Source organism: Meleagris gallopavo, chromosome 6 (genome assembly GCF_905368555.1).
Source record: "Meleagris gallopavo chromosome 6, MGAL_WU_HG_1.1, whole genome shotgun sequence".
Classification (NCBI taxonomy): Eukaryota; Metazoa; Chordata; class Aves; order Galliformes; family Phasianidae; genus Meleagris; species Meleagris gallopavo.
Genome location: NC_139409.1, coordinates 40974478 through 40989658, shown reverse-complemented (window position 1 = coordinate 40989658; position 15181 = coordinate 40974478). Strand labels below are relative to the sequence as shown.

Below are 15181 nucleotides of genomic sequence, written 5' to 3'. Positions count from 1 at the left end.
GTGGATTCTGAGGTAGAAGATCATGCTCCCTACTTACGGCAGTTTTTTCGTGTAAAATTCACAAGTTCACAAGGCTGCAGAAGAAAAATTAAAAAGCAATTAATAAATCACAGACCACCTCAAACTGTGAATCTTTCTGTTGGTTTGAGTTGAACATCAGATCTAAGCTACTGAACATTCACAAATCCCAGTTCATCTCTATTTCAACTTGACAGTGGTTCTCCCCCTTATGCAGAAGCTAAGTTATTTCAGACAAGCTCTATTGGCATTTTGCCATGCCCTGGAATACAAATTAACTATTTAGCCTTTTTTTTTTTTTTTTTTTGTAATAATCTTACCTCAGATGTCACTGTGCAATGCCACTGCCAGAGGAGAAAGGGAATTTCAGAACCAACTTACATAGCAAGAGGGAGCTCTGCAAAGGAAGACTAGACCCCTTCTACAGAATATAGAAATACCTACAGTATTGCCTGCAGGTATTGCCTGTGGGTACGGTCTATGCAAGATGTAGATGGAGCCTTTATTTAAGAATGTTAATCGTATATTGGTTAGGATTCTGAAGAAATCCTGCCCTAATATTCACAACAAAAATAGCTACTTCTGAGGGAATGTTTTCCTTTGCAAGTGGGCGCGAGACATAGCCCTGAATAGTATCTGATGTTTAAATTGATATGAATGAGGTAACAAGTAAAGGAATATTGATGTTTGTAGATTGTACGTGGTGTGATATCATATCTTTCCTCATTTCTTGATTACTTGCCAAACAGAATGACCCACTGTCAGAATACAGTGACTAAGTATTTGAAAAGGATACTGTTTTCTAACAATTAAATGTCTTACTGCGTTAAGTGATTATAAACAGATGATGGCTAAAACAGTCCCAAGTAGCACACAGCTATATGTAAGCTAGTTACTTACTTCCATTAAAACAGTGCCTCTTGGTCCCTTGGCACCCTGAAACAAATTAAATACAGATCCAGAGCATTAGACTCTGATAATGTATTTTCATCTATGACTCTGTAGTCCAAAGAAAATGTAGGCATGCAGTGTTAATTACCCTGACAACCGTTTGCAAATTTAAGATATGAGGAGGTAGCACTGCTCAGTATGGATTTTTGTGACCCTGAAAGGCTTGCAGACTAATAGCCCATCCTGTTTCTCTGTATGTTTCTCTCCTTGTTCTTATAAATTCTCAATACCTATCACTCGTATTATACATCATAATCTTTGCTCTAGACTCTCTCTTTCACGACATTAAAGTTTACCAAAATCACATACCTCCTTGCACTCCCAAATAAGAATCCCATCTCATTTGTTACTTCCTCCTCAAATTAACCTTCCATTCCTCCATCTCTTTTCTGAGCTATTCCCTCATCACCCCTTCGCTTTCCTGCTGCTAGCATAATCACAGATATTCCACATATTTATCTTCATCATTTCCTCAGCTAGCTGTACAAACTTGACCAAAGAGATAACCCCACCGACAAGAAAGATGGGAAAACAGCCCTTTTTTGGATGGCTCTACCTACTACTAATATCCATTCTGCAACTCCCTCTCTTCCACTTGCTGCAAAATTTCCCACTTATTTTATCCACGCACTGCTACCACAATAATCCCACCAAACCCCTACATTCTGTACTCCCTTCTCACTCCTGCATCTGAAGAGGAGATCTTGAACTTGTAATCTGTCTGAAGATTTCTTGGACAATAGGTTGGCAAGGCCAATAACTATGTGTTTCATTAGGTCATAAGGTCTGTCTGTCCATAACACAGGCATTACAGATGACAGCCAAACAGCATAAAATATAGTGATCTAGATGTATTCATTGGCCAGAACAACGCAATGATCAAAAATTATGTTGCATGCATTCTCTAGGCCATATCAAACTGAAAAAATAGTGTTATCAAAAGTTATATTTTAAAACTAAAAATGTACATTTAAAAAAAGTTTTAAAGGAAAAAATGAACGCCTACAACGTTAGTCCTAGTTACTACTGAAATTCATTATCCTTTCACCTGCTTTGATAAAGAACATAACCTTTTCTTGTATAAAATACAGATCAAAAGCACTAGAAAATACAGCAATTCATCTAGTTGTATACAAGGAGTAACAGGGTACGGTCAGCTTAAGTTTTAAATGGGTGCCTGTAATTGCAAATCTAATTTTATATGGCTTTTCTTTTTAAATGAAAATGTACTTTGGATTTCAACGGAACAACCTTGTTCTACATTTTAAGTTTTCTCATCTTTTTAGATTAGATTTTTTAACCATTGGAGAGACAGCATCAAATATTGTGGAAGAAAATCTGCCCTGCATTGTATTATTGTAGTTTCATTTCCAGCAGCGGGTGCTCATATGAACACATCCACCTGCAAGATGCTGTTTCATATGGCTGGCAGATGGATTAAGTACTGTATATTTTAAGAAACACTGTTAAATAGTCTATTAATCTAATAGAAATTCAAGACAAATCTAGGAAGATCTTTTAAAAAAACATTACCATAGGTCCTGATGGTCCTTGGTCTCCTGGATCTCCCAGGGAACCTGGGGTGCCAGCATTACCCTAAAAATACAAATACAAGTTTTATTCTTTATAACTGCACACACAGGCAGAATTTCAGCAGAGAATTTATAACTACGTGAGCCAGTTCCTGCATTTGAACAACGATAGACTACTACCTCTAAGAATTACTAGCAACAAGCAATTCTAAAGTCTTTGGCCTTCATTCTCTCCAAGACCTCTTCCCCAGGTTATGAAGTTATTGCAATAAAAAATTGGAGTAGGAATTTTGTTTGTTGTGAGGAAACACTAGAGATCTTTGGGGCTTTGCTTACTGAATTCTTCAAGAAGTTAACAGATTTATCATTCTTACCCTTCTACCCCTAATTCCTTTGGGTCCTTTAGCTCCTGAAACACCTGGGTCTCCATCTTCTCCCTGAAAAATCCAGAACTTTGTAGGAAAGAATACAAAGACATACAACCCCTTCCAAACAAGAACAGTGTAAAAACAATAAATAAGCTCATTTAATTATACCTCTGGACCAGGATACCCTATGAATCCAGATTCCCCCTGCCAAAAGAAAGAGAAAGGATTTCGTAAGAATCTAGAAGTTTCTGATCTCCTTAGTATTTGGTATCTTTAAATCAAAACAAATTTCAAAATTATTCTAGGCATGTCAGGCTACTCAAGTAACAGCGAGTCTGAAATGAGCCCATAGGCCTGGGCCTGCCATTTTAATAGGCAAATCACTCCAAGTGCAATTATGAAGTTATTCCTTTCTTAGCCTTTTTTTTTTTTTCCTTGTCTTTTGTTTGTTTGTTGTTTTGTTGATTGGCTTTTTCTGTGCTGGCTGTATTATTTAGTTTTTCAAGACTTACGTAAAAGAGACGAATACATTGGCTTTCATTCTGAAACTGAAATATTCTTCCAGGACTGACACTAAATTGCTTTTGATGTGCAATTATACTTATCCAGCACTTTATAGATGTTATTTCTCTGTCTGACTTACCATAAGCAATCAATTTGTCAAAGCTTTCACAAAAAGAATTCATATACCTTTGCTTTGCTTTCAGAGTCTGCATTTCTTTTCCAGATTTAGTAGCAATGAGGATTAGGAAAAATATCACTGAAATTTTATGTTTTATATATTAATCCTAAATAAAATGATGTGGGATTTTTTCCCTCAACAACACTTATTACCAAACCTAGTTTTTTTTTTTTTTGCTATGTTTTATATATTAATTTAAAAATCAACAGCAACAATGATGTAAAAAAAACCTTCAAACTATGATACAAATTCCATTTTATTTAAATTCTGTTTCCCAAACCTAAAATTAATAATCAGTATTTTGACAGAGGTTTAAATAGACAAATGATCAATCTACTGTGGATTACTTACTATCTCATTTAAGTCATGTATCCATTGAGGTATAATTATTTTGATCTCATTCTTTTCTGTATACCTTTTATTTTAGCCAGATTATTGTATGTTTTTAAAGAAGTAGACATTTTACTGCTAGCTCATCAAGCCTTGCCAATAGGAGTGGCTAGTCAGGCATACTGGAGTGCACTTTGTCCTGCAAAAAGTACAACTTACAAATCCATATCCAAAAACATATACACTAAGGAAAAATGAAGAGCATAGTTCTCAAAAGAGTAGCTCCCTCCCACTCATTCTCATGTGTTATCATGTGTCACCATTTATTCAAAATGGAAGCATAATTCTCAGTCTAGTTTTCAATATCAGCAGAGACAAAGAACTATGTTTACATCAAACCGCGTTCTTAAGCTCTCATGAAAAAGAACTAGAGATCACAGCCACATTTGTTTCATTGCATAACCTCTTACAAGCTGTGGGAAGTCTGAACCTCTTGCTGAACATGAGGAACATGCTATGGCCACATCTTAAATTTCTCTTAAATCAATATCGACTGTCCCATTAATGGAGGCTGAGACATTCTTACCTTTGCTCCTTTGTTTCCTTCAGGACCATAGATGTCTCTGCCATCCACACCCTGCACAGGTTGAGTATACCATCAGTTAGCTTTTAATAGAAGATGAGATTTATTTCTAGTTCCATTTTGGAAAAGAGACCTCCCATTATACCACTGAGTCCAGGCTTTTGATACTGATGAAGAAGGGCAATCTATCATCACACAGTCTAAAAGCAGTAGCAAATGGTAGAAAAAGCTGCAGAATGTAAACAGCAATTAAGGCCGCAGCACCTCTCCACTGTGTGACCTACTTCCAATACAGTCTCTTTTAGCAGATACAGAGAATATGAATGAAAAGATTATCTCTAGCCCACAGGGAAACTGGTTTCCATAAAGACTGAGAACCAAATCTGAAATCATTTTATTTGTACCAAGTAGTGAAAATAGAAAAAGGGAATTAACTGTACTGATTCAGTTGAATGAGAGTTTAACTACAGGGGCACTGAACTAGGGCAGAAAAACTCACTGGTATGCCTCTCGGTCCAGGTGGTCCCACAGGGCCTCTCTCTCCAGGGTCACCAGGTTCACCCTGTCATAATTGAAATATAACAACTATTAGTTTGGCTAAGTGTTCAGGAGAACACTTATTTTGGAAATATAGATTTGTCTGCTAGACTGAAGATTGCTTATACTTTTTTACAGAGTACTTGATGCACATGAAAAGCACTGCGTTACTGATTGTGTTTGAGAGAACACACCTTGGAGCAGAACTGGAAAGTACTGTGCAAAACAGTGAACGCTGAGTATTCATGCAGCTAAACACCATAGGCCTTCTTTCAAAAAAAAAAAAAAAAAAACCCTCCCATTTTTATATAGAATTCCCAGTGGCAAGGGTGTTTTTTGGGAGAAGCTGTATTAACACAAGTAGGACATAACTAGGAGTTCTACCAGCATGAAGCATCTGTTGATAGCGGAGGATATTTCTCAGTCAAGCTGTCTAGCCTGTGTACTTAGTACTTCTGCAAGTTTTCTTTTCTTTGCTTTAACCTTTATTAAAGAAACTTTTTTTCTATCAAGAATCCCAATATAAACAGCAAAGACTGAGCACGTGGAACATATAATGGAGTACTTCACGTATTCTGACTGATTCCTGTAAGTAAAGCAAAAATTTATATGGTGGAATCTTTTGAACAGAAAGGTTGAAATGAATAACAGCATCTCATTAACCAAAACTTATTTCCAATGCATAGGAATCAAAACACTTGACATCACTGCCATATTCCTACTGCACTTCACAAAAAGCCAGGTCCCATTGAAGGCTATGATGACAACAATCAGAAGAGCAGCCATCGTGACTAATAACTTCTTAGCATAGCTCTGACACCTGTGTGTGACTTTGCATCCATCACTTGCATTACCATGCAATCAAAAATTCATATAAAATTTATCAACCCTCACATGTTCCACAAGAACACCACAATATTAGTTCATGGCTCTTCAGTCAGATTCTTGAATGATGCTGAATGATTGCTGTAATCATGTACTTCAAAAATGTTTACCTTTGCTCCTCTTGCACCAAGCTTTCCATTTGAGCCAGGTGGACCTGGGAGACCCCGACTAGCCTATAATCAGAAATATCAGTAAAGAAGTGAATGGTGAAAAACTCAAGGACTCACTACACTCAAGGATTCACTGCCACTTGAAGTAATTGTACAATCAGTGTAGATATTAGCACACAAACAGACTTCACCAAACATCTTCAGGGATCACAGTCAGTTATGTATCACACTGTCATTCGAGTTATTTCCTGTTGTTGGTGTGACTACAGTAAAATTCTCAAAATGTTATTTACTGTGAAATAAATATTATTTTCTATCTACATAGATATTTAAGTATGACAAAAAATGCACAAAGTGAATATATATATACACACATATATACATAGGATCAGTGTTTAATCATGAGCATCTTTATATGACTAAAGCAGATACACAAGGCTGATAGAGTCAGATATTCCAATCTGGAGTTATACCAGTGTAATTCCAGAATAAGAATCCTGAAGCCAACAGCATCATGCACAAGTGAGGAAGACCAGTGGTCAGGGCTCAGTAGTTATAACTTAGCATTAGATATGTTCTGGTTTCAGTTTAGATGGAGTTGATTTTTTTCCTTCATGGCATCTGGTTTGATGCTGCTGTTCGGCTTTGAGAGAAAAACAATGTTGATAACACATTGATGCTCTAGTTCTTGCAGAGCAGTGCTATATCATAGAATCACAAGGTTGGAAACTACCTATAAGATCATCTAGTCCAAATGAGCCAAGGGCACTGTAGCTTCTCAGCTTCTTGTACTGTCCTTCCAGTGGGGGGAGCTGAGGGGGCATAAGGAGCTGGGAGGGGACAGAACCAGAACAGCTGATCTAAACTGGCTGAAGGGATATATTGTATGACATCATGTGAGGAAAAGAACGAACAACAGTGGGGAGGCTGTCCAGGCAGCTTGCTGCTGCTTGAAGACTGGCTGGGCCTCCTTTGGCAAATGACAAGAAATTGTTATTGTATCTCTTGTTTTGTTCTGCTTTTAAACGCTTTTCTCAAAACAATTACCCATTGAAAATACAAACTTATCCCTCTGAATTCTCTGATTGCAAACAGCAACAAGATCTTACTGGGGAGTAGAATTATTTGGATTTTTTTTCCCCCCCAGAATACTAAGATCAACAATAATAAAAAAAAAAAGCAGCTATAACTACACTCTGATAACTTAACTTCTCTACCACCAATGACAAGCTGATTACTTAACTTTGTCTTCAACTGCTCCACTGTATATACCACCTATTGGTGCTGCAAGCCATAGTGCTACTCCTGATTCTATGGAACTGAGAGACGAATATAGAACTAAGCCTTTTCATTGCAACCATGCAAAAGACCGATAATACTGTAGTTCACTTCATATTCACCCATCTAAACTTATTTTCAAGGTTGTGATTTCAGTATAATCAAAATTTGCAGCCTCATTCAACCAACAGTTTCCTTAACAACTATACTGGAAATTGTTCAGTTTCTTCTTTCTGTAAGTCTTTAAAAAACTCACTGTAAAAATAATACCACCTCTGAGAAATCAAAAGCCTAAGCTGTGAAGCAAGAATTATTTAAAGCTAACCTGAGAGCCTGGCATGCCTTGTGGTCCTGGAGGTCCTCTGATCCCTCGTGGTCCTCTTGGGCCCTGACACACAAAAGAAAGAAAAGTCAGTTCAGTATTGATAGATTTTCAATGAAGATTAGATTGTTCTGCAAGCCTTAATGCACAGGTGAAACTTCTAGCTCTTTAACTATAGGAGTTAACCTCTGTGAAGCACCTGAGATGGTCATCACCTGAAGGCCACATTCAGAGAGCCACTATGGTGTCTATGATACCAATGAGACATTAAGCAACACCCTACTGGGCATATTTTCTCCAGATGTCTATATAGTGAGTGGATGGAACACGTTAAAACTGAAAGCTACCATAAGCCTTCTACTACCCTAATTCTCTTCAAAGTAACTCCATCAAGCACATTTTTAAATCACAAAACATTTCTCTTTGGTTTGGTCAATTAGCATATAGTTTTCACAGTGCCATAGCAACCTGGAAAGACAATACATTCAAAATTCAACAGGTTATACTTATTACTAGCAATTTCTAATGAATACATTTTGAAGGTACCTGCTTGAAAATATTCTGTAAACTAGAAATACATCGACTAGATTATTCACTTTCCTTTTGATTTTACTGCAAGCTGCACATGCATAAATGTAAAGAGAAACTTCGTACATTTAGTCCCTCAGGGTCACAGAAGATATTTGCCAAGAAATTTTCCTCATAATATTCATTAGTTGAAGTAAACAAATCATTCCAAAAGAAAAAAGATCAAGACTGACAACTTATTTCTCCACTACTAACATAAATCAAATCCAAAGTACTCTTAGCTACCTGTGGACCTGGAAGACCAGGGTCTCCTGGGTAACCCATTTCCCCTCGCTCTCCTTGCTCACCCTGCCAGAATAAAAGAAAACACATGAAAATAAAAGATTTGCTAAGAAATTAGGAACTGCCATATTGGTACATGCCAATCAGATAATCAGTTTGTGTTTGCATAGAGTAATAGCTGATAGAATGCTTATTTCAGTTCATCCAAGTAACTTTCAAGCAGCTTCAACTTCCTGAAGAAGAAAACTCAATTAAAAAGCAAAAAAAAATTAAGTAGCTTTTTTTTATTGGTATACAACCTGTGATGAATGCATAAGGTACAGAACAAGAGGTCAGTTTTATTTTACTTGCATTTTACAGCATGGTCTCAGCAATACTCCTGCATTACCTTTGTCTTATCAACTGGCAAAGCCAGGGTCACAAGAACAGAGCACCTCCATCACCTATAGAAGTAGAATCATCACAATTCATCCTACAACTAAATGTTATCTACCTCACCTTTCACACTGGTCATTTGGTGAGATAAGTCCAGTCTTTCCAGAAGATGGAAAAAAAAATTGCTTCCATCTCACATCTACATAAAGTTGCCATTTAAAGCTAAGTCAGTTTAGCAGGCATCCATAATAAATATCTTCTGTCTCTGCTGGATTGAGTAAAACTGTGATGTGCATCAAAATGTTACAGACTTACAGAAAATCTCCTTTCACTAGGGAGATGATAAAAACACCTCTGAAGATTCTTGGGAAACAGGTAGTTACGGATAGAATCTCCAGAGCAAAAATATATTCAAAAGGCCATACTCTTATCTTCCACAGAAATAGAATAAAAAAATATCAATATAAAGAAAAAAAAAACATTATATTTGAATAAGCTTATTCATAGCTAGAGTAAAAACATTGTCACACAGAACATTAGTTACAGACTTATGCTAGGCTTCTGCCATCTGCAAAATAAATAAATAAAACAGAAACAGATTTCCACCAAAATCAGCAATAATAACAAATAACACTGACTACAGTGAAAATGGATAAGTAGAAGAAAATTTTTTTTAGGCACACCATATAAGGATACAAGACCAACAGAATGTTTCTAAATAATTTGAACCAGTTTCAGAAGACAATCTTTTGTGCTTTCCCCCTTATGTCACCCTCTACTTTACCTCTCCCTTCTTCACTGTTTGGTTTTGTTTTGAGAATAAAGTACAAAGACTGCAGTGACAAGCATATCTATAAGGCTATACCACCACTTCTGTTCCTTCTGTCTGCTGACTACTTGTCTTCAGAATAGTTAGCTTTTCTTCTTTAAGAACTGTTTATTTCTTATTCTTACTGAAAGTATCCTTTCAATCCTCTTTTTTTTTTTTTTTTAAACTACAAAAAGCAACAGCTTAATGGATCTATAAGACCTGGAAAACTGTCCTTTTCAGGGTACGGTGAAAAGTTTACAATTTTGTTGATGGAGCATTAGTTCAGCATATTTTACTAACAAACAAAAATAATCTGAGTCATTATGCAGTAACTGAGATTCTTCTGGCTGATTCTCTCTGATGATATTTGACATGATATATATTGACATGATGATATATGACATGATAATTTGACCCTGAGCATGTTACTAGATGGCATAGCAAAGGACCACCAATATCTATCTTCATCTGAAAGACAGGTTGATTTGTACTCCAGCACAAAACCTTCCTTTTCTAAAAGGACTATCCACACCACATTTCCTTATACAGTCAGATCCTGCTGCTCAAAGGAAGATAATTCTTTGCTACATTAAGTCATTCTCTACAGGAGTGAGTTTTAGAGTGTGTGGAAGTATCATGCAGACATGTATGCATGTAGCAAAGGAAGAGAAAACTGTTAGCCATTTACTGCACCATCTCCACTCATTCCTGTCACCTTTAGTAAGTCTCTCCTCTATTTATGTTCCCAAATTTGCCTTAATAATAAAATTAATTGCCCTTTTATTTCAGTGAAAGCTGCCCATCTTCTTTCCAGTTCTAGATCCTTCAAACCAGGAATGCCTCTTGTAAATCATCCATGGAAGGCTGACTTAATTGCTGAAAACTTGTGTCTTAGATCACATGGAAATTTCTCCTTTAAGAGGAACAAAAGCTCAGGCTGCACCCATAGATGCATTTAGATAAACAGCAGTAGTGTTAGCCACTCACCTTTATACCTGGAGGGCCTCTTCGACCTTCTGCACCCTAGAAAGGAGTGGAATGAGAGATTACATCCAGAATACCGAGAAATACATGAAATAGCAATTTATTATTAAATATGTTCAACTTATATAAAGCAGAGATCATTTACAAACAAAGAAAAATCCCATTTGTTTAAGGTATAAATGAGAAAAGAATGGACTTAGGTCAAAAAGCCCTACATGAGTATTACATTTACCAGGGAAAAAGCCTTTAGTGAGAGCAGAGGGAAGACATCTCAACAGAATTCTGTAAAATACCTTCCCAGTCAACTGCCCCTCAGCAAAATAGAAAGAGCCCACTGCTCTCCTAAGGCAAAGGGCCTACACCACTTTCCTCTGCACACTGCTCAGCTGCACTAGTGAATGTTATTATCAAACTTCACATCACTAGAGGACTTCAGAATGTTCTGCACTTCTTAGAAGTGATAGTGATTCCATGCATTACCACTAGGGACCATTTTGATGAACTAGAAGGGGTGTCTTCATAGATTCCAGTCCCCAGCGGATTAAGAAGAGCCTCAGACATGGAATTTACAGTCACAGGAAGGAAGAAGGGATAAAGGGATAAATTCATTTGTGATGAAATTAAAAAACAATTAAGCTACATAGAAAAGGCTGCACTGAATTTAAGGCTTATAATTTCACATGAATAAGACCTGAAATTAATTTTATAGCAAATTTCTGATTTAATTAAAAAACAAACAAACAAACAAACACATTAGCTACTAAATTTGAAGCCAAGTATGCTTCACTGTTAGAATTATAGATTTTTTGTTGCCTTTCACTGCAGGAATTTTTTAATCCCACAAAGAAAACAAGATTTGTTCATCCTCTCAGTGGGAACACCACTGTATCTTGGCTCAATTATTCCCACTCTGTATTGATCGCTATTCTTACATCAGGACCAGCATGGCCCTGCTCTCCTTGGAGTCCAGGTGATCCTGGGTCTCCCTGCAAAACAAAACAATGAACAAGACCTTTAAATACAGTTTCTTCTTGTTGTAATTATACTTTCTTCCCTTTATGATCCTTCTTAGGTTCTTCTCCTAAGCAATTTTATTCCAACCAGTTACATTATGCTAAATGCTGCTTCATTATCTGCAAATCATTTATAGTAAGGAAGTACAAAGTACAGTGATCATGCTTGCTTTGAATTTCCAATCAAGCAGTTACTAATCGTTGACATTTCGTCAAAGCTTTGTGAAACCATTTTTATTGACTATGGTCTTTCAGCTGTACTTCTTAAGATGAGAAAGGAGTAAGGTTTGTTACCAAAAGAGTCATCAAAACACAATTATTCTCTGAGGAATGACCTTCATTGTTCTTCTACTACTTTCAGCAAATTTTGCAAAAACATACATACACACACAGCTACTTAAGTAGAATCAAACCATTAAAAACAGTGGATTTTTCTTGCATACTGCTAGAAAGTTTTAGTGGCTTTTTTAAAAAATCAACATCATACTAATTTTAAAGCTTTATGCGTTGCAGATATACACTAAAGGTAAATTTAAAAGAGCTGCTTGGTCACTAGATAGGAAGTACAACTAAGCAATTATCCAAATCCTCATTCTTCTTTGACACACATTTACTTGCTTACCTGCCATGCTGGGTTTCCTTTTTCACCCTTAGGACCAGCAATATTATTGTCAATCCCAGGATCTCCCTGGAAAATTTAAGTAGAAAACGAAACATTTTCAGTGATCACACCTCTATTACTCTACCTACAGATGCAGAATATGGAAATAGGATTAATGAGATTAATCATTGAGGCCAAAAAGAAATGCATAAAGGCTATTTAAAATATATATATATGCTTGCAAGAACACTTTATAGGCACTTCTGCAAAGTCCATAGTTTTCTTCTGCAAAAAGGTGAAAACATATTACCAATGGGAAACAAATTAAACCCTTAAAATGTGAAGTTTTCTAGTTGTCTGAGTATAATAAATTGAACTAAGATTGTGCCTAATTACCGATTCTCAGATGAAGTTGTAATTAGGATAGTTATATTTAGCCACCTGATGCTAGACATACATGAAATCCTCATTCTTCAAAGAAGCCAAGTTACCATGACATCTGATCTCTTTTACAAGCTTTAGAAGACAGGAGTAATCACTTTATTCTTAACTGTTCAGGAAAACAAAGATCTTTGAAATATGGATGAGAAGACAAGGTTGTGATACAATAAATACAATGTCTCCAGTGAAGTTTTAGTGACTTATATAGGGAGCTCTGGAGCATACAAAGAAGATACAGTGGCACGAAGAAGTGAATTACCTTTGCATCATTATAAATTTCTAACCAAGAGTCAGTTAAAAGGGATTTTAAATGATTGAGAAATTCCTCTTCTAATGAAAACCACAAGGGAGGAATAAATACCTCCAAAAGGAGCTACATTGTTCATAGTAAAAACAGAAATAAATAAATTACACATTCCTTGCAGAAATGCAAGGGACAACCAGAAGATCTAAGGCTTAAACATCTGCTTCCAAGCAATATATTAAAACAAATCAGTCCATCAGCAACTAAAGAATACAGAACTCCTGAATCATACCATACTTTTTGGACACTGTACTGTAACATCTAGAAATGTGATAAACTCTTCAAATTATGTATCACATCATATCTCAGGCAGCTCCATCATGAAAACCAGGCACAAAATTGGTTCAGCAGAACAAAAATGAAGAAATATACTTACATAATCTCCTCTTAGACCAGGTTCTCCTCGTTCACCTGGTTCTCCTCTGGGGCCTTTTCTGCCCTGAAGTCATAAAAGGAATATAAGAAATTCTGGTATAGGTAGAGAACAGTATCCATGGCAGAGGAAGGCCAGATAAGAGATCTAAGTCAGTGGAGCTACACAGGTTTGCAACAGGACCCATCATAGTAGAGAATGGGTAGCTATATGTACTAGATACTGTAACATATTAGAGAACAAGTCATGGGCATTACAGATAGTGCTACACTTCAGACAGATGTTTTCATAAAATCTCATTCTTATAAAGGATACTTCACCCGTTTTCCAGGGCTGCCTTTCTCTCCAGGAAATCCAGGAGATCCATGTTCTCCCTAAACTCGCAAAGAAGAAAGAAAGAGGAAATTAAAAAAATAACAGATGTTCTTTCCAATAAACATGCTTCTCAAATTCTGCCTGGAAGGATTCAACTTCTATTAGGCATGCAACTTCAAACAACTAAATTTCTCTCTAAACAACTGAATTTCTGTTCAGCTTTAAAACCCATTCAGAGGCACAGAAACCTGTACTTTTGAACCCTGAAATAGGTTTCTCTAATTACGCTTCATGATTACCTGCTCTCCATCGATGCCATCAAATCCACTCTCACCATGCTCACCCTACAACAATAAACAAACCCCCATCATATTAGCATATTAGCTTTCAAAGGAATTAATATTTAAGAACAGTTAGTAAGAATAATTGATAAAATTATAGATCTTTTCCAGGATTTAAGTTGTACTTTGTTATACAGTTTTGCACAAATTCAGTACCTTCAAAATCTATCTATATTCCAAAATACAACTAGCTTACAGGTTCACACTGTGGGTTTATGAAAATCATTTTATAACTATGAATGGTATATTGAAAAGCTAAAAAAAAAACAAAAAACAAAAAAAAAGCCAACCACAATAATTACAGGAGGAAGCCATGTGTTGGACTTGATGATTCTTACAAGTCCTTCCAACTTGGGACATTCTATGATTCTGAGATTTGTCTAAGGGTTTGGGACAGGTTAAAAGACTTCATAACTGTTTTGGCAATGTGATGCTAGCTTCTATTAGGATAGCTCTAATACCTGCAATCTAAAACAGTATTATTCAAAAGATTAACATCACCCAAACTTCTGAGGGCACTATTTGCCAAGGCATTCATGGAATCAGTGTAGCAACTGTACAATCAGCACAAAACTAATTGTAGTCTAGTATTCTAAACCTTAGAAGAGAAAACTATAAAAAGGAGGGTTGGTCCTGACTGATCTTAGAAAATAGTTTAAAGAAAACGTCATCTTATTCTGCTTTTTGTGCAACAAAAAGAGCAACCTTGTCCCCATGCAAATGCACACTGCCCTTCTCTTTCAGAAGTGATTCACCACATTGCAACCACCTATGGAAGTCAATTTCTCACTGAACACCCATCCAATCCTGAAGTAGTTCGTGATGTTAACTTGATGCATAAATGAAGAACAAGGCTTCTAAATAGAGTGATAGCTATGAGAACATAATTTCTTTTATGTCTCTTCCACAGCATTTCAGATCTGGACAAGTAACATACTCATTTTTTAAGAATAATTTGAAGTGTTTCTTTGCTCTTTCACAGCACTTGCACAGTGCTAACCACTGGTCAACATTTGTCTATGTTATGGACAGAGTTTCTACTTATTTTCAGTAAAAACATTAATACTTTGGAAATAAAACTGGCCAGATGTAAATCTTTTAAGAACAGCGATTTAGTTTAGGACAGAAGTAACAGGAATGTGGAAAAAGCAGTCATTTCAGGTCAGACAGGGAGCCTGGGTCTAATCTACACCCACTGCATGGTCCCCTCCATGAAG

General features: G+C 36.4%; 1 protein-coding gene across 1 annotated transcript in view; it reads right to left on the bottom strand.

The window, feature by feature from the left end:
• COL6A6 (collagen type VI alpha 6 chain) overlaps window positions 1-15181 on the bottom strand; it is a 46088-nt gene that overhangs the window by 7345 nt on the left and 23562 nt on the right. The window contains exons 16-31 of the mRNA XM_085226444.1: window positions 13923-13967; window positions 13629-13682; window positions 13312-13374; window positions 12212-12277; window positions 11509-11562; window positions 10580-10615; window positions 8410-8472; window positions 7600-7662; window positions 5997-6059; window positions 4964-5026; window positions 4468-4518; window positions 3038-3073; window positions 2876-2938; window positions 2503-2565; window positions 919-954; window positions 38-74 (exon numbers count right to left, since the gene is read on the bottom strand). Coding sequence (XP_085082570.1) covers window positions 38-74; window positions 919-954; window positions 2503-2565; window positions 2876-2938; window positions 3038-3073; window positions 4468-4518; window positions 4964-5026; window positions 5997-6059; window positions 7600-7662; window positions 8410-8472; window positions 10580-10615; window positions 11509-11562; window positions 12212-12277; window positions 13312-13374; window positions 13629-13682; window positions 13923-13967 — 856 coding nt within the window. The remainder of the gene's footprint in view (window positions 1-37; window positions 75-918; window positions 955-2502; window positions 2566-2875; window positions 2939-3037; window positions 3074-4467; window positions 4519-4963; window positions 5027-5996; window positions 6060-7599; window positions 7663-8409; window positions 8473-10579; window positions 10616-11508; window positions 11563-12211; window positions 12278-13311; window positions 13375-13628; window positions 13683-13922; window positions 13968-15181) is intronic.